Here is a 20,918-nt window from a genome sequence, read left to right on the forward strand (position 1 = left end):
GTATATATGATAGTATATATCTGTATCATGAATCAATTTAAGTGGACCTCGACTTAACAAGTTGAAAAACTTATTCCGGTGTTACCATTTAGTGGTCAATTGTACGGAATATGTACTTCACTGTGCAACCTACTAATAAAAGTCTCCATCAATCAATCAATCAATCAAAAGCATACTGTATATTCTGCATATTCATGAAGATGCTAAATGGATTGTGCTCCTTATCCCGCTCACATAAGCGACACAATACTCTGCACACAAGTTTAGTAGAGCAGCTTTGCATGTGCTAACAAGTTTGCACATTTTTTATTATACGCAAACCTTCAACAGATCAGGGCCTAAGTGTTCATTTATTGAATAGGTCCCTGGAAGCCCAACATATGGCAAAAAGGCATAGGTTACAAACTGATGAGGGAATATAGACTGGGAGGTTATATAAACAGCAGAGGACAATGACACCAGCCCCTGTGGGAGAAGAAGAGGAGGTTATGAAGGAGAGGAGGAGGAGAGGGCAATTTGGCCTTAGCTTTTCTGTAATCTAATGTGTGTAACTGTGACAGATTCTTGGTCGTCCACAGGGCCCCAGACACAAGGGACAGAGCAAACCTTCCTCCGACCAGAGGGGGATAAGGCAAGAATTGAGTGGGGCACAACAATGTATCGCCTCTGGTCAAGAAATGAGGCACAAACATTCCCAAAGCAGAAAGTCGGACAAAGTAAACATGGCTGACATGGCAAACAGGCTGCAATAAATCCTTCAAAGACGTGCACAAGGCATTTTGGAACATTTCTGGGGCACATTACACATTTTTCACACCAGGACAAGAACATGCTGACTCTCTTTCTGTTTGTGATTGAGTCTGAATGAGGAGCAGCAGCTGTGTCCCACTGCAGCAATGCTAAGGTTAGCTATGCGCTCTTTTCACACTCCACAGGGTCCAAAAGGACTTGGAAGCAATGGGAATAGTCAGCCAAAATGTCCCAAATCCTACGTTTACCCAGAGAGCAACAACCAGTAGGCCTGCAGAGCTCGCTCACAGAGTCTAATACCAACCAAACTGATTCACACAAATCGTTCCACACAGCCACGGTCCTGCATTTTCCATTAGCTTATTGATTTTAGGTGCACAGAGGTTTAGGGCAAGACGTCTCTACAGGGGATGGCTCAGAAAGCAAGGTCATTGGTGCAATGAGTTAAAAAATGAAAAGCTGCATGCTTTCCACCAACTGTACATTTTTTGATTTTCCGAAATCAACGCGACCCAAAAGCATGATGCACTATACGATTAAAATGACTGCGTAGAAACTAGGACATGCATTTATCTTTACACAACTGTGAGACCACAGGCTTAAAACATCGTCACTCCCATCCTAACCTGACTCTCGCCAGATCCTTGTAGTTCGCTGAGCTCCACACGAGGATCTGGGCTCGACGGCAATGCAAACTCCTTCCAGATAGCAAAAAATAATGAACCAATCAGGATCGCTGGGCGGGATTTCATAAATGTGATGTAGCGCCGAAGGGACTGTTTGATTCAAACAACAATGGCGGTACGCAGCGAGGAGTCGTGTGCTGACATTGATTCTGCTATTGCAACTAAGCATATTCGTCAAGGTCTCTCCCGAACGTTAAACAATTTCAAACCAAGTTCTGTTCATCTATGCTTTTTTCGTTGGCGACTTTGTGAAATATATTTTTGCTAATCCCAATGAAGCCTTTTATTCGCATATTTTCTTTGCACAAACGACATCGATCGTCTACTGACGTTGTTTCAGTAAAAGTTCTCTAACCTTTCGCTCTGTCGTTATCCAATATGTCGGCTGTTCTGTTTTGGATTTCACAGCGTCACTCTCATCAGCGTCACGGGTTGATTGGGATGTGAGTGGTTGAAGTAGCACATCATTCAAGATAACGGACAAGTGGTTTATCCAATCACATACAAAGATATTTTTTTACAAGGCCCCGCCTTCTGAAATACATCTCCTATTGAGAAGTCCCAGATCTTGTGTGGAGGATATGGCGAGAGTCCGGTTACTCCCATCCCACGTTCATGCCACATGATCAGCTGATAAACTAACATGTCTACAAAAACATCCTGCAAGTTTTGTCTCTGGCTGACACTATATTCATGCTGTAGTCCCCCGCCTGACAAGCCGGGGGACTACATCTCCATCATCATCGGCGGTCACTCGAACGAGTATGACGATCCTCCTGGTAGGAGTGTATCCCTTTATGGAGGATGCCTGTGCGTGACTTTGTTTAACGTGTGGAGACTGGTGCACAGACAATCACCACACGATCCTTGACAGAATCGGGTCAGGGTCCAGTGGCATGGAGTCCAAGACGACTGGGGACCCTTTTCTGCTGGAGCCTTCTCCCGCCATCGCAGCCGTTGTGGTAGTTCTTAAATCTACCGTCTTCCGCCTGCTCCGCCGTTGAGGTCTTCACCGTATCCCTGGCTAGGGGGAAGTCAGGTACTAGGCCTTTGCCAAGAAGGGCCACCTGGGGTAACAGCAGTGTGGAGCTGCTCCCCTAGGCTAAAAATAATTACCTCCTTTGCGACAAATAAGCTGTATTTCTTAGTATCTTAAGTATCATTAATAAGTATTATTATCACTGGAAAACTAGGCTTAACATGTTACATACAGAGAGCAAACAAGCAGCTTGAAACAATGCCAAAAGTTAAGTGCTTAGTAAAGTTTATGATGTTGGATGGAACCGTGTTACAGCAGAAAGTAAGCAGGTATTGACAACAAAGATTAAAAGAGAGGGTAATATAACAGCAACTGTTAATGTGTCAGCATTGTCACAGCCAATACACGACATTACATTGATCCATAAATGTGTGGCGTCGATACCAAAGGTACTATCAGGATATGATCGAAACTCCAGTGATTAGATCAATATTTTAATTTCTTTAAAGTCATTATTTAGACATTTTTGTTTATATTTACAAATGCTGGGATGCACACAGGATGACTTCAAGGCCAAAAAACTAAAGGATTTAAATGAGTATTAGATAGTAATTTTTGCTTGTGTTTATTTACAAAGAAGTGCAAAAACAAAGGACTAGTGTTAATATTGTGTTAATATTGTTAAATTGTGAAGTGTAAATAGCAGTCACCGTTAATACATTTAAAAAGGTACAGTTAATACATGTGATTAGTATCGGTATTGGTGTGTTGGTATGGGATGATATCACTCATGGATGATTGGTATCAGAATCAGCAGCACGGAACCCTGGTTGAAATTATTTATTTTCCTTACCCAAGTTCAAAGGAGGGGCGGCACGGTGGGACAGGGACTAGTACATGTGCCTCACAATACAAAGTTCAATCCTGGGCTCGGGATCTTTCTGTGTGGAGTTTGCATGTTCTCCCCGGGACTGCGAGGGTTCCCTCCGGGTACTCCGACTTCCTCCCACCTCCAAAGACATGCACCTGGTGATAGGTTGATTGGTAACACTAAATTGGCCCTAGTGTGTGAATGTGAATGTGAATGTTGTCTGTCTATCTGTGTTGGCCCTGCGATGAGGTGGCGACTTGTCCAGGGTGTACCCCGCCTTCCGCCCGAATGCAGCTGAGATAGGCTCCAGCGCCCCCCGCGACCCCAAATAATAAACAAATAATAAATGGGTTATACTTATAAAGCGCTTTTCTACCTTCAAGGTACTCAAAGCGCTTTGACAGTATTTGCACATTCACCCATTCACACACACATTCACACACTGATGGCGGGAGCTGCCATGCAAGGGTGAAGTGTCTTGCCCAAGGACACAACAGACGTGACTAGGATGGTAGAAAGTGGGGATTGAACCCCAGTAACCAGCAACCCTCCGATTGTTGGCACGGCCACTCTACCAACTTCGCCACGCCGTCCCCAAAAGGGACAAGCGGTAGAAAATGGATGGATGGAAGTTCAAAGGAGTCATCAAGCGGATCCATGTTGAAGACAAGGACGACATCAATGGACGTGACAATGGAAGGCGTGGCAGAGAATGTGCGTTAGACTATATTATAGTATCTATTTGCTCATATGCATGGAGTAATGTTTTTTGAGGTAAGGCCTTAATTTTATAATATCATTGTATTAATAAGAGATGTCCGATAATATCGGACTGCCGATATTATCGGCCGATAAAGGCTTTAAAATGTAATATCGGAAATTATCGGTATCGGTTTGAAAAGGTAAAATGTATGACTTTTTGAAACGCCGCTGTACGGAGTGGTACACGGATGTAGGGAGAAGTACAGAGCGCCAATAAACCTTAAAGGCACTGCATTTGCGTGCCGGCCCAATCACATCATATCTACGGCTTTTCACACAAACAAGTGAATGCTGCATACTTGGTCAACAGCCATACAGGTCACACTGAGGGTGGCGGTATAAACAACTTGAACACTGTTACAAACATGCGCCACACTGTGAACCCACACCAAACAAGAATGACAAACACATTTCGGGAGAACAGCCGCACCGTAACACAACATAACAAATACCCAGAATCCCTTGCAGCACCAACTCTTCCAGGACGCTACAATATACACCCCAGCTACCCCCTACCCCCCCAACCCCGCCCACCTCAACCTCCATGCTCTCTTAGGGAGAGCATGTCCCAAATTCCAAGCTGCTGTTTTGAGGCATGTTAAAAAAAATAATGCACTTTGTGACTTCAATAATAAATATGGCAGTGCCATGTTGGCATTTTTTTCCATAACTTGAGTTGATTTATTTTGGAAAACCTTGTTACATTGTTTAATGCAGGGGTGCTCACACTTTTTCTGCAGGCGAGCTACTTTTCAATTGATCAAGTCGTGGGGATCTACCTCATTCATATATATAATTTATATTTACTTATTTATGAAACATATGTTTTTGTTAACAAGTTAAAGGTGTTTAATGATAATACAAGCATGTTTAACACATATAGTTAATATTGTTAATAAATTAAAGGTGTTTAATGAAAATACAAGTTTGTTTAATACATATAGTTAATATTGTTAACAAGTTAAAGGTGATTAATGATAATACAAGCATGTTTAACACATATAGTTAATATTGTTAAGTTAAAGGTGTTTAAAGATAATGCAAACATGTTTAACACATATAGTTAATATTGTTAACAAGTTAAAGATGTTTAGTGATAATGCAAGCATGTTTAACACATATAGTTAATATTGTTAATAAATTAAAGGTGTTTAATGATAATACAAGAATGTTTAACACAGTTAATATTGTTAACAAGTTAAAGGTGTTTAAAGATAATACAAGCATGTTTAACACATATAGTTAATATTGTTAACAAGTTAAAGGTGTTTAAAGATAATACAAGCATGTTTAACACTTATAGTTAATATTGGTAATAAGTTAAAGGTGTTTAAAGATAAAACAAGCATGTTTAACACATATAGTTAATATTGTTAATAAGTTAAAAGTGTTTAGAGATAATACAAGCATGTTTAACACATATAGATTCCTTTCTTTCATGAAGACAAGAATATAAGTTAGTGTATTACCTGATTGTGATGACTTGCATTGATTGGAATCAGACAGTAGTGCTAATAAGGTCCGCATTTTCGAATGGAGGAGAAAAAAAGTCCTCCTTTCTGTCCAATACCACATGAAAGTGGTTGGTTTTTGGCATTTTATTTATCCAGCTTCCGTACTCCTTTGTATACACTTTACAAGAAATACATTGTCGGCAAACTCCGTAGCTTGCTAGCTTGTGCACGCCAGCTTTCTGAGACTCTTATTTTGGTAGCGCAGGCAGGAGGAAGTAGCGCTTTTATTGTGCAACTGTGCAGTCGGTCTTTGGAGTTGACGACAGGTACGCGCCAGAGTCTGTAGAAATAAAGTGTTTCTCGCCTTCCAGTCGGTAATTTTAATGAGCTGGCAGCAGCCAGCGTCATCTCAGAAGACCCTCGGGTGCCGTGAATGTCAATCAAGTGACGAAAGTGACGTCATAGTGAAGATTTATGATCGCTCATTTTTAGGACTATTTTTTTAATGGCTGGCTGGTGATCGACTGACACACCCTCCGAGATCGACCGGTAGCTCGCGATCGACGTAATGAGCACCCCTGGTTTAATGCATCCAGCGGGGCATCACAACAAAATTAGGCATAATAATGTGTTAATTCCACGACTGTATATATCGGTATCGGTTGATATCGGAATCGGTAATTAAGAGTTGGACAATATCGGAATATCGGATATCGGCAAAAAAGCCATTATCGGACATCTCTAGTATTAATACATTGTATTATTTAAAGACCTTTATTGTCATACCAGCATTGGTGAGACACTTATTTTATTTGCAGCATGTGTTCAAGCGTGAACAGCCTTCCTTAAAATGGAAGCCACTTACTGAGACAACATGGTAGTTTATTGGTCGTTTATATAGGCATGTAACATTTTTATCCACACATTTCTTTTTTGTGCTTGGATTTTGTTATGATATTAAAGAGAGGTATTTTCAACCATCGCATACAGACCCACTTTTACACTTGAGCACGTTGACATCTAAAGTCCAACACTTTCTAATTCCCTGGTGACACATGACAGCACTATCTGGAAAGCAGCTCCCACAGACGTCCCTTGCAGCCACACGTACAGCCTCACAATGCCTTCTCAATGTCACGTCTCAGCGCCATTCAACCATTGAAGAGCATGGAGACGCAGGCATTTAGTCATTTCGAGTGAATAATGTGTGGGCGCACTATCTGGCGTGCGCGTGTCCTTAGCATGCTGGGCATATTCCGTGTCAGAGTTGAGTAGCCATGCAGGGTTGTGAGATAAGACCAGATATGGACCTCTGCTAAGAACATCAGAAAAGGCATTCACTCAGCCAACTCTCACTTTCGTTTCCTTCTATTACGTTTGTTCTCCAATCCATCAAATATTATTCCATTGTAGGCCCGTAGACTTATATCATGTTTATATTATGTACATAAACAATGTATCTCCAGTGAACACAGATGATGACATCACTACACATTCCATGTTATTTGCATGTCATTATCTGCGTGCAAACACACAATATCTAAAATATTTTACATGACCACATCCCCACAAGCATTTGACATACAATTATAAGTATATTCCCAAGAATGTTTCCTGACACTGGCAACAATTGCAAGTGTGTGACGTGCTCTATTTAAATAGCGGCCGAGTTATTAGCGCTGTTGAGACTCAAAGTCGGTTTTAGAGCACTTTAATGACTTTTCATACTTGACATGGTGAGAAATCAGTGTTCATCACAGATATGGGGGGGAACTTTAGTTAAAGGTGCAGTGGCTGTGTGGAGGGCGCTTGCGTTCAAAAAAGGTGCAAAAAATATGTCCCACCCTCTTCCTGCTCTGACTTATAAACAGTATAATGTCAATATAAATCCAATTAAGCGAATTATTGGAGTTATTTGTTATTAGATGGTGTTATATACACTAGGCAACACTAGCATTCCACAACATCTTAGTTTGTTCAAGAAATTAGAAACACTGAAAGTAAGGGTGTAACGGTACGTGTATTTGTATTGAACCGTTTCGGTACGCGGGTTTCGGTTCGGTTTGGAGGTGTACCGAACGAGTTTCTAAGCTAAAGTCTTAACAAGCTGCTTTGCTTCTTCTGCCTCTGTCTCAGCACCCAGCATTGTCCCACCCACACAACCATCTGATTGGTTACATACAAAGCGGTAACAGCAATCAGCAGTGCGTATTCAGAGCGCATGTAGTCAGCGCTTCAGCGTCGAGCAGATAAGTGTTTACTAGGTGAACATAAGGCAGCGTACTCTCCCCAAATTATAATAAACACCTCCCAGTCAACTACTAGTAACATCACTATGAGCCCGTTGACCTTCTAGAAACTTCAACTGCAGCTCAGCTCGCTCGCAGTCCTGGCTTGAGGTGAAGGCTAATTAGCTTTTAGCGTAACATTAGCTCATTTTGCAGTGTGTGTGCGTGTGTGTGTGCCTACATGAACTCCATGGTGTTCAGGGATGAATAGTCTCTCCTATTGCTATGGTACTATTTTTTCAGCTATAGTTACATTAATCATTAGTAATGTAGCAGCCTAGTTTTGAATGGCAGGGTCCCTGCTATCACATGTTGATAAAAATATAACATTTACATAATAAAAATCAACTACAGGCTTCCCAAATGCTGTAATAAATTAAGCATGATGAGTTGACTTGAAACTGATTAATGTTGCACGTTTTATATGTAGAAGAAAAGTTTTGTCATTTTATTTAATCTGAGCAACAACTTGAGGCAGTTTAATGTTGATTAACGTGGGCAGAAATATTATAGTGTTACCAATGTTACAAATTTGGTAAATAAATAACCAATAAATATATATTTTGTTGTTTTCTTACTGTACCAAAAATTAACCGAACCGTGACCTCTAAACCGAGGTACGTACCGAACCGAAACTTTTGTGTACCGTTACACTCTAACTGAAAGACATAAAAATTCGAGAGGACTGATACAATTTTTTCAGGGCCGATAACGATACCAATTAATAGTAATCAAGGAGGCCGATGACCGATATTTGGGGCCCGTTGCTCATTTGCAGTAAAATTTAGTTAAACATGAATAATATTTGTCAGCAAACATTTGGGCAAGGCTTTAAGTTGTTTTTTAAATGTTATTTTTTAGGAAACGTGGGACCAGTAGCGACATAATGTTTTATGCGCCACTATTGTTGTGGTTAATTTAGCACCAAAAAACATCAGGGGATTCCACAAACATCACTTCTAGGTGTGTCTAAAACAGTCCTTCTCAAATATTGGGGCGTGGAGCAAAGCCGGGGAGACAAGTAAAGGCCAGGGTAACGTTAATTATGTTGGTGTCCCGGAACTTTGGTTAAAGGGCTAAAGCTAACAACATTAGCACGTACATCATTGACATCACAATAGTGATTTTAGACTTTTTCTGGCAAGTTTCAGCATATTTTGGAAATCCCATTGATGGGCTGGCCTGCACCAGTCTGCTGATGTCACCTATGGAAGACCAGAGGCAATGTCATATTACTCTCTGAGCAGCCACCTTGTAGTTGTAGAGGAGTTTACATGTTCCAATGTCGTCTGCAGGCTTCTTTGTCCCCAAGTAGGGTCTCCCAAGACAAACAGATCCTAGGTGAGGGACCAGACAAACAGTAGCTCGAAGATCTCTATGGAAAGTCAAATTAAAGAACCCAGATTTCCCTTGCCTGGATGCGGGTCACCGGGGCCCCCCTCAGGAGCTAGGCCCAGAGGTAGGGCTCGGTGGCGAGTCCCCATTGTGCCCGGCCGGGCACAGCCCGAAAAGGTAACGTGGGTTCCCCCTCCAATGGGCTCACCACTCATAGGAGGGGGCATAGAAGTCGGGTGAAATGTGAGCTGGCCGGAAGCCGAAGGCAGGGCCCTTGGCTGTCTGATCCTCGGCTACAGAAGCTAACTCTTGGGATGTGGAACGTCACCTTACTGGGGGGGAAGGAGCCTGAGCTGGTGCACGAGGTGGAGAAGTTCCGGCTAGATCTAGTCGAACTCACTTCAACGCACAGCATAGACTCTGGAACCAGTCCTCTTGAGAGGGGCTGGACTCTCTTCCACTCTAGCGTTGCAAGCAGTGAGAGGCGACAGGCTGGGGTGGCAAATCTTGTTGCCCCTCAGCTCAGAGCCTGTACGTTTGAGTTTAACCCGATAGATGAGAGGGTAGCTTCCCTCCGCCGTCGAGTGGGGAGACGGGTCCTGACTGTTGTTTGTGCTTACGCACCGAACAGCCAACAGCTCAGAGTACCCACCCTTTTTGGATTCCCTCGAGGGAGTGCTGGAGAGTGCTCCCTCGGGTGTTTCCCTTGTTACGATGGGTGACTTCAACGCTGACATTGGCAACTACTGTGAAACTTGGAGAAGTGTGATTGGAAAAAACGACCGCCCGCATTTGAACCTTAGTGGTGTTTTGTTATTGGAGTATTGTGCTTGTCACAGACTGTCCATAACGAACACCATGTTCAAACATAAGGATGTCCATATGTGCACTTAGCACCAGGACACCCTAGGCTACAATTCGATGATCGGCTTTGTAGTTGTGTCATCGGATTTGCAGCCTCATGTTTTGGACACTCGGATGAAGAGAGAGGCGGAAATTTCCAAAGATCACCACCTAGTGGTGAGTTAGCTCCAATGGTCAAGTAGGATACCTGGCAGGCCCAAACGCATTGTGAGGGTCTGCTGAGAACGTCTGGCAGAGTCTCCTGTCAGAGATGTTTCAATTCCCACCTCCGGAAGAACTTTGAACATGTCACGAGGGAGGGGATGGACATTGAGTCCGAGTGGACCATGCTCTGTGCCTCTATTGTTGAGACGGCTGATCGGAGTTGTGGCCGCATGTTGGTTGGTGCCTGTCGTGGCGGTAATCCCAGAACCCGGTGAGGGAGACCGTCAAGCCGGAGAAGGAGTCTTTTCTTGTCCTTTTGGCTCATGGGACCCTGGAGGTAGCGGACAGGTAGCCACAGGCCAAGCGGCTGACCTCGAATCAGGTCGTTCTGGATCGGTCGAGGGAATACTTCGAAGACCTCCTCAATCCCACCTACACGTCTTCCTATGAGGAAGCAGTGCCTGGGGAATTTGTGGTGGGTTGCCGAGGTAGTTAAAAAACTCCTCGGTCACATGGCCCCGGGGGTGGGTGAGATCCGCCCGGATTTCCTTAAGGCTCTGGATGCTGTGGGGTTGTCTTGGTTGACAAAACTCTGCAGCATTGCATAGACATTGGGGGCGGTGCCTCTGGATTGGCAGACTGGGGTGGTGGTTCCTCTCTTTAGGAAGGGGAACAGGACAGGGTGTGTTCTATCTATCGTGGAATCACACTCCTCAACCTTTCTATACAGGTGTACTGGAGAGGAGGGGACGCTGGATAGTCAAACCTCGGATTTAGGGGGATCAGTGTGGTTTTCGTCCTGGTCATGGAACTGTGAACCAGCGCTATACTTTCGGCAGTGTCCTTGAGGGTGCATGGGAGTTTGCCCAACCAGTCTACATGTGCTTTGTAGACTTAGAGAAGGTCTTTGACCGTGTCCATCGGGAAGTCATGTGGGGAGTGCTCAGAGAGTATGGAGTATCGGACTGTCTGATTATGGCGGTCCGATCCCATGGTCCGCAGTAAGTCAATCAATCAATCAATCAATCTTTATTTATATAGCCCTAAATCACACGTGTCTCAAAGGCCGGACCCATTTCAAGTGAGGGTTGGACTTCGCCAGGGCTGACCTTTGTCACCAATTCTGTTCATAACTTTTATGGGCATAATTTCTAGGCGCAGTCAGTTAGGGGGATTCGGCTTGGTGGCTGTAGGATTAGATCTCTGCTTTTTGCAGATGATGTAGTCTTGATGGCTTCATCTGGCCAGGAACTCCAGTTCTCACTGGATCGGTTCGCAGCCGAGTGTGAAGCGACTTGGATGCCTCCGAGTCCAAGTCCATGGTTCTTGCCCAGTAAAGGGTGGAGTTGGGGAGGATATTGTGCCCCAAGTGGAGGAGTTCAAGTATCTGCGGCATCTGCTGTGATGCAGACCCTCCATCGTGGTGAAGGAGCTAAGCCTAAAGGCAAAGCTCTCAATTTGCTGGTCGATCTACGTTCCAATCCTCACCTATGGTCATGAGCTTTTGGTTGTGACCGAAAGGACAAGCGGCTGAAATGAGTTTCCTCCGCCGGGTGGTGGGGCTCTCCCTTAGAGATAGGGTGAGAAGCTCTGTCATTTGGGAGGAGCTCAAAGTAAAGCCGCTGCTCCTCAATATCGAGCCAGATGAGGTGGTTCGGGCATCTGGTCAGGATACCCCCCCTGTACACGTCCGACTGGTAGGAGGCCATGGGGAAACCCAGGACTAATTGGGGAGACTATGTCTCCTGGCTGGCCTGGGCATGCATTGGGACCCTCAGGAGGAGCTGGATGAAGTGGCTGGGGAGAGAGAAGTGTGGGCTTCCTTGCTTCGGCTGCTTCCCTCCGTGACCTGACCCCAAATAAGCAACAGAAGATGGATGGATGGATGGAACAGTCTAACACTGTCATGGAGGGTCAGACAATGCGAAAACACAGGCTATCTCTATGGAAGAGGAGATAGAAGAGCATGGATTCGGGAAATTTTGTTTTTGCTCGTAATGTTAACCATTTCAGTTTTGAAGTAATCATGGACTAGGACTAAAACAACATGCAATTAAGTTATCAAAATAACAGTTTTATATGCTTTTATCCACACTGTCTGTCTGGGAAATCCAGTTCTGTGGATGGTGTCACACCAAGAGGGGGCGGCATATCGAGTTTGCCGATGGAAATGGGGTGTTCCAAGTACAGTACCGATTACTAAAACTGATATTATGGGAAATGACTTCCAGATTCATTTTCAGGAGAAAAAAATACATAAAGAAACCTGTTGGTGAAATTCTGGTTATCTGGACGCTATGGGTCCTTTAAGAAGCACTGTTTTAGACTATTTTTGGTGATATATGCTAGCCCTTTGTGGTGTTCTTATATTTTTATATAGGAGGCGGCTGCCAATTTAAATTTTATGCAATTATATGTTCAACCCAAAATTAATAAATTAAATTTTTAATGGTTTTTTTTTAACGGCACTACAACTGTTTGATATTATGGCCAGTATCGTGACATTAATGTACAGTGCTTCCGGAAAGTATTCACAATGCTTTCAGTTTTCCACAAGTTGTCATTTTACAGCCTTATTCCAAAATGGAATACATAATTTTTTGTTCTCAGAATTCTACACACAATATCCCACAATGACAATGTTACTTATTTTTTTGCATATTTATTTAATTTGAAAATCTAAAAAAAAACATGTACGTAAGTATTCACAGTCTTTGCTCAATACTTTGTTGATGCACCAATCACAGCCTCAAGTCTTTTTGTTTTTGAATATACGATGCCATAAGCTCGGCACACCTATCTTTGGGCAGTTCTGCCCATTCCTCTTGGCAGCACCTCTCAAGCTCCGTCAGGTTGGATGGGAGGCATTGGTTTTCATCCAGGATGTCTCTGTACATTCCTGCATTCGTTTTTTCCTTCTATCCGGACTACTCTCCCAGTTCCTGCCGCTGAAAAACATCCCCACAGCATGATGCTGCCACCACCATGCTTCACTATAGGGATGGTGTTGGCCTGGTGATGAGCGTTGTCTGGTTTCCTCAAAACATGATGCCTGGCATTCATGCCAAATAGTTCAATCTTTCTCTGATTAGACCAGAGAATTTAGTTTTTTCATAGCCTGAGAGTCTTTTAAGTGCATTTTGGCAAACGTTTTACTAAGAAATGGCTTTTGTCTGGCCACTCTACCATAGAGGCCTGATTGGTGGGTTGCTGCAGATATGGTTGTCCTTTTGGAAGGTTCTCCTCTCTCCACAGACCATCTGGTTTTTCGGCACCTCCCTGACTAGACTAAGATGAATGCATCAACATACAGAGACATCCTGGATAACAACCAACACTTCCCATCCAATCTGATGGCGCTTGAGAGGTGCTGCAATGAGGAAAGGGCAAAGAGGAATGGGCAAAGCTGCCTAAAGATAGGTGGGTCAAGCTTGTGGCAAAAGACATGAGGCTGTAATTACTGCTAAAGGTACATCAACAAACTATTGAGCAAAGGCTGTGAATACTTATGTACATGTGATTTTCATTTTTTCAATACATTTGCAAAAAAAAAAAAAAAAAAAAAAATACATTGTCACTATGGGGTATTGTGTGTCGAACTTTGAAGACAAAAATGTATTTATTTCATTTTGGAATAAGGCTGTAACATAACAAAATATGGAAAAAGTGAAGCTCTGTGAATACTTTCCAGATGCACTGTAATTACAATGGAGAGTTACATTAAAATGTAAACAGTATTACTATACAAAGAGACCTGAATGGATGTGTCAACAAAATACATTCCTGTAGACCAGTGTTTTTCAACTTTTTTTGAGCCAAGGCACATTTTTTGTGTTGAAAAATAGCGGAGGCACACCACCAGCAGAAATCACTAAAAAACAAAACTCAGTTAACAGTAAAAAGTTGTCGCAATTGTTGGATATGACTTTAAACCATGACCAAGCATGCATCAATATAGCTCTTGTCTCAAAGTAGGTGTACTATCACCACCTGTCACATCACGCTGACTTATTTTGAGTTTATTGCTGTTTTCTTGTGTGTAGTGTTTTAGTTCTTGTCTTGTGCTCCTATTTTGGTGGCTTTTTCTCTTTTTTTGGTATTTTCCTGTAGCAGTTTCATGTTTTCCTTTGAGCGATATTTCCCGCATCTACTTTGTTTTAGCAATCAAGAATATTTCAGTTGTTTTTATCCTTTTTTGTGGGGACATTGTTGATTGTCATGTCATGTTCGGATGTACATTGTCTTTGCTCCACAGTAAGTCTTTGCTGTCGTCCAGCATTCTGTTTTTGTTTACTTTGTAAGCCAGTTTAGTTTTAGTTTCGTTCTGCATAGCCTTCCCTAGGCTTCAATGCCTTTTGTTTGGGGCACTCACCTTTTGTTTATTTTTGGTTTAAGCATTAGACACATTTTTACCTGCCCGCTGCCTCCCGCTGTTTCCGACATCTACACAGCAATTTGCTATCGGCTGCCACCTACTGATATGGAAGAGTATAACGTGGTAAGTCTGTCAATCTCCAGACAGTACAGAAACTCAACAACAACACATCATTTGCAGACTATAATTACTGATTTGCAAAAAATATGTTTAACCAAAATAGGTGAAACTAGATAATCTCCCACGGCACACTAATGTGCCGCGGCACAGTGGTTGAAAAACACTGCTGTAGACTATTAATGTGACTCATTAAATCTTCTTTTTCTCCACCCTACCTTACACTTCTGCGTAGTTGAAATCCCTCTGCTGGCAGTCCAATTATCCACAAGGAGGAGCTGTCGTGAGAAAATAAAAAAAGGAATGGAATGATCTAGAATGATGTATGATGATGTAGTAAAGACAGTTTCTTTTGATGCGATGCTAAATGTAAAATTCTTGCAAGTGAATTTAAAATTAAGAGGAACAAATCAAATGGATTAGAGGGAACATTTATTTTTATCACAATGAGGTCCAACAATGTCATTTATTTACACACAGTGCCTGTGCTGCAGAAAAAAAAAGATCATGCACATGAGGCATAGTCTCTATAGTCTTAGTGTGTGTGTCCATTCTGAGAGTTCTATGCTGTGTCTCAGTGGGACAAAGCCACGTGCCCTTTCTCACTCTCCCAGGGTGAATGTGTCCCTGCTGTCACATTGTGGATGTGTTTGGCCCTCAGTGCTTTGCTGCTAGCCTTTCCATTCCTATCGCTGCGTCTCTGTAGCTGCCGCTGTTAGCCAGACGTGTTACACACATGCATGCACACACACACACACACACACACACATAATATACAGAGTGGCAGAGAGGAAGGAAAGCAAAGTACGGAGGGGAACAGGGACGTAATTTCAAAAGCGCTGCAGTGAAATCCTCCACAGTTGAGATCACAGACACACTAAAGGAAGAGTGAGATGAAAGTGCCGTTGCTCGCTTTCGGAGCTTTTTTTAAACACACAAAACATCGCCCGTGCATTCATTTTTTGCAAGGTGAAAACCAGCAGTACTGCATCTGCCCGTTTGAAAACCCTTTTCAGCTAATGCGTTTTTCTTCCCCAACCAGTCCCCATTCCTCTTGTGTTGGAAAATGACTTGGATGCTTTTATCCCCCCTAAAGACATTTTAATAATTCCGCACTTGTTATTCTTCCTCACTTTCTCCACCGCCTCGCTTTGTCATTCTCTATACACTCATTCCTACCCTTTCTCTCTTGTGATTCTTTTTCCCCCCTTTTAGCTTCTTCCCTCACGATGCTTTGTCCTAACACTTCTTTAAGAGCAAGTGCATGTGTGCTTATACTGCTGTGGAGTGAGATAAAGTTCATCCAGAGTGACAGCAACTGGAATCTTCCAGGCAGTGACTGGAAATGCAATGACTGGAAAAATACTGTAACACTTCATTAGGTATGCTTGTTTTCTATCCATCTATTTATTTTCTACACCCCTAATTCTGTTCAGGTTTGTACACTGAACAGAATCTCAGTCACTTAACTTAACTCAGTTAACACTTAACACTGTAGGTACGTTACACCTCAAAACATGAGTTGACTTTCAGTCTGACGTAGTGTTGTAACGATACCAATATTTTGGTACCGGTACCGGTGCTAAAATGATTTTGATACTTTTCGGTACTTGCATTATTGGCTTTATTTTAACAGAAAATCTTAGGGTACATTAAACATATGTGTCTTATTGCAGTTAAGTCCTTAAATAAAATAGTGATCATACTAGAGTACTTGTCTTTTAGTAGTAAGTAAACAAAGACTCCTAATTAGTCTGCTGACGTATGCAGTAACATATTGTGTCATTTATCATTCTATTATTTTGTCTACATTATGAGGGACAAACTGTAAAAAACATTATTAATCTACTTGTTCATTTACAGTTAATATTTGCATATTTTCTGTTTTAACATGTTCTATCTACACTTCTGTTAAAATGTAATAATCACTTATTCTTCTGTTGTTTGATACTTTACATTAGTTTTGAATGATACCACACATTTGGGTATCAATCAGATACCAAGTAGTTACAGGATCATACATTGGTCATATTCAAAGTCCTCATGTGTCCAGGGACATATTTACTAAACATAATATACATTTAAAAAAAACGAAAGAAGATGTTGTGCTGCCAAAAAATATTGACGTAATCATGGTAGTATCGACTACATACGTGCCTGTACTTGATATTATTACAGTGGATGTTAGGTGTAGATCCACCAATGGCGTTTGTTTACATTTTGATGCCGGTGAGCAACGGTGTGTAGTGAAGCATGCTTAGCTATTCCTAATCCTGCAGGGATGATACTTGTAAGAAACTTACTTTATTTGTCGCCATGGAGACCAGGATTAAAGATTTAGATGTAGCTAAAACATTGCCGACGGTGGATGGACGTTAGTCGCTAGCTAGCTAGCCATGTCTTAAAGCACCTCTTCCTGAGGACGTTTCAGTGTTATGACTTCACCTTTATCGTTAGTTTTTAAGCCAAAATGCTTCCGTTCTCTCTTTTCTGTCTACAACCTGTGTCTGCTTGTAAGTACTCCATGTGTGTGCTACCGAGCATGCTCCTCTGCTCGTAAAACCAACAATGACGTGACGACGACACGGGCGCATGGGGGGTGCGGGACTGGTATGTTTCAGAGGCGATATAGTACCGAAAATGATTCATTAATATCGCGGTACTACAGTATTTTTTGGACTATAAGTCGCAGTTTTTTTCATAGTTTGGCCGGGGGTGCGACTTATACTCAGGAGCGACTTATGCGTGAAATTATTAACACATTACCGTAAAATGTCAAATAATATTATTTAGCTCATTCACGTAAGAGGCTAGACGTATAAGATTTCATGGGATTTAGCGATTAGGAGTGACAGACTGTTTGGTAAACGTATAGCATGTTCTATATGTTATAGTTATTTGAATGACTCTTACCATAATATGTTACGTTAACATACCAGGCACGTTCTCAGTTGGTTATTTATGCCTCATATAACGTACACTTATTAAGCCTGTTGTTCACTATTCTTTATTTATTTTAAATTGCCTTTCAAATGTCTATTCTTGGTGTTGGCTTTTATCAAATAAATTTCCCCCAAAAATGCGACTTATACTCCAGTGCGACTTTTATATGTTTTTTTCCTTCTTTATTATGCATTTTCGGTAGGTGCGATTTATAATCCGGAGCGATTTATACTCCGAAAAATACGGTATACTTATACCGGTATACTGTACAACACTAGTCTGATGTAAGATGAACTTGATAATATTAGTTGAGGCAACTTTAAAATAAGATGGACTAACATATTTTATTAAGTTCCTACAACTGTTAGTCAAGTTGGTTCAAGATGGTAAATGGTCTGTCTGTTTTTCTATACATATGCATACATACATTACCACATTCAACCATACACACAAAGCACTAACCTCAAACTACCAAGAGCAGGTAACTAGGTTGGAAACAAACCAGTAAGCCACCCAGAGCATAATACTACCACCACCATGCTTGACGGTAGTCATGGTGTTCCTGGGATTAACTTTTCTCCTCCAAACATACTGCTGGCTATTGTGGTCAAACAGCTCAATTTTTGTTTCATCTGACCACAGAACTTTCCTCCAGAAGGTCTTATCTTTGTCCGAATTCTTCAGGACAACCTAAAATCATCAGCCCGGAGGTTGGGTCTTGGGCGCAGTTGGGTGTTCCAACAGGACAATGACCCCAGACACCCGTCAAAAGTGGTATAGGAATGGCTAAATCAGGCCAAAATCCCTTTTAACAATGTACAGTAGGTGAGCGGGAGCCATCCCAGCTGACTTCTGTGCAAAAGGTTAGTCAATGGACTGGTCGTCTATTAATCACGGAGCAATTATTGGTCGGTCATTGAGTGGGAATCGATGCATCTCTGGCTGTAGCTTTGTGAATCACTACACTACCATATACTTCGACAAGATGATGATAGCTACTGTAACACACAGACTTTGTCAGAGAGTACATTTTACTGGGAGTTAGCTGTCTTAGCTGCAATATTTCAAATGGCACACCACGCCACCACAAACAACCATATAGTTGTAAATTAATACATCTCATCTTGCTGGAGTTTTCTTATTAAGGTACATTTCATTTAAATTTTCATCCATTTTCTACAGCTTGTCCCTTTTGGGGTCGCGGGGGGTGCTTGAGCCTATCCCAGCTGCATTCGGGCGGAAGGCGGGGTACACCCTGGACAAGACGCCACCTCATCGCAGGGCCATCATTTCAATTGTAATTTTGTAATTGCAATTGACACCATGTCTAATTTGTATAATTGGCCATGACACTTTTCTTTTTTTTTTTTACATTTACAGTCATGGTCAAATGTTTACATACACTTGACATCACATGGACAAAGATAAGACCTTCTGGAGGAAAGTTATGTGGTCAGATGAAACAAAAAGGGAGCTGTTTGGCCACAATACCCAGCAATATGTTTGGAGGAGAGAAGGTGAGGCCTTTAATCCCAGGAACTCCTGGTGGTAGTATTATGCTCTGGGTCTGTTTTGCTGCCAATGGAACTGGTGCTTTACAGAGAGTAAATGGGACAATGAAAAAGGAGGATAACTGGCAAATTCTTCAGGACAACCTAAAATCATCAGCCCGGAGTTTGGGTCTTGGGTGCAGTTGTGTGTTCCAACAGGACAATGACCCCAGACACACGTCAAAAGTGGTAAAGGAATGGCTAAATCAGGCTAGAATTAAGGTTTTAGAATGGCCTTCCCAAAGTCCTGACTTAAACGTGTGGGAAAACGCTGAAGAAACAAGTCCATGTCAGAAAACCAACACATTTAGCTGAACTGCACCAATTTTGTCAAGAGGAGTGGTCAAAAATTCAACCAGAAGCTTGTGGATGGCTACCAAAAGCGCCTTATTGCAGTGAAACTTGCCAAGGGACATGTAACCAAATATCAACATTGCTGTATGTATACTCTTGACCCAGCAGATTTGGTCACATTTTCATTACACCCATTTTAAATTCATTAGAGAACCAAACTTCATGAATATTTTTTGTGACCAACAAGTATGTGCTCCAATCACTCTATCACAAAAAAATAAGAGTTGTAGAAATTATTGGAAACTCAAGACAGCCATGACATTATGTTCTTTACAAGTGTATGTAAACTTTTGACCACAACTGTATATATATGTATATACACAGTGTAAATATTGTATTATTTGTATGACTAGTTCAGCTTTTTTATATTTGATTATGCTATGTTGCTGTATTTTTTAATCTTGGCTGGGGTTTATTTCATTTCTAAACTCTTAAGCATTGATTTATGTTCCAATTCAACTCTTTTACCCCTTTGCAAACTATTTTTTTTAGCAATGAGAGACAATGAGAAACTATCATCACAGTTTAACATCTCTGTCATGTAAATACTGCCTCTTTCCAAGGTCAGCAAATAATTGATAAGGTCGGACAGGACAGGATAGGATAGACTTTTATTTATCCCAAAATGAGGAAATTATGTAGTTTCATTGCATATTCTAACGTACTGTAACAAAAGTAAAATGTAATGAAAACTAAAAATTAGTCATAAATAATAAATAATACATATTGCACATTGACAATTGCACTGTGTATAGATACATAATAAAACACATGCACACTTTTAACATCCATATTGCACACTAGGAAAAAAAGCAAAATGTAATGAAAACTAAAAATTTGTCATAAATAATAAATAATACATATTGGACATTGACAATTGCACTGTATATAGATAAATAATAAAACACAAACACACTTTTAACATCCATATTGCACACTAGGTAAAAAAGCAGATCACAGTACAGGTATTTACATAAGTGCATTATAAAGTCTTATGGCTGTGGGTAGAAAAGACCTTCGGTAGCGCTCCTTCCCATACTTAATTGCCTTACTTTGGACAAATAATGGTTAAATAAATATATATATGCATGTCAACTACAAGTGTTCTCCTGTTCCTTCATCAATTTACACAATAATTCAGTTATGCTTTGACTAGACAGTTGAGGTGTGCGTTTGAGCGTCGCTCAGAGACAAATTGTAATGGCAAAAACTACGCAGATTGGCCAAAATGTGCGGGGAAGTTGTGGCCTTTGGACAAAGTTGTCTGGGCGCACATAATTTGCGGGCATTAGTTGAATATGCGTGATTTAGTGTCATCCCGAGTTCCTGTTGTCTGTTGCATTATTGTAATGTTTGTGCCTCGCCTGTGCACCCTGCAGAGCGTAAGAAGTGCTACACGAATGAGCACTTCTGCAGTAGGACTGAATGGTTGACATATGGATAATG

The 20,918-nt window shown here is 41.7% G+C and overlaps 1 protein-coding gene across 3 annotated transcripts in view; it reads right to left on the reverse strand.

Moving 5' to 3' along the window:
- The window catches only part of arid1b (AT-rich interactive domain 1B), a 584,854-nt gene that overhangs the window by 242,846 nt on the left and 321,090 nt on the right, over positions 1-20,918 (reverse strand). For 2 of the 3 annotated variants that reach the window (XM_061968667.2, XM_061968666.2), the window contains exon 5: positions 14,844-14,903. The exons of the other annotated variant lie outside the window; for it this stretch is intronic. In XM_061968667.2, the coding sequence (XP_061824651.2) occupies positions 14,844-14,903 (60 nt within the window). The remainder of the gene's footprint in view (positions 1-14,843; positions 14,904-20,918) is intronic. 3 annotated transcript variants of the gene reach the window in all.

The sequence above is a fragment of the Nerophis lumbriciformis genome, linkage group LG08 (genome assembly GCF_033978685.3).
Source record: "Nerophis lumbriciformis linkage group LG08, RoL_Nlum_v2.1, whole genome shotgun sequence".
Taxonomy (NCBI): Eukaryota; Metazoa; Chordata; class Actinopteri; order Syngnathiformes; family Syngnathidae; genus Nerophis; species Nerophis lumbriciformis.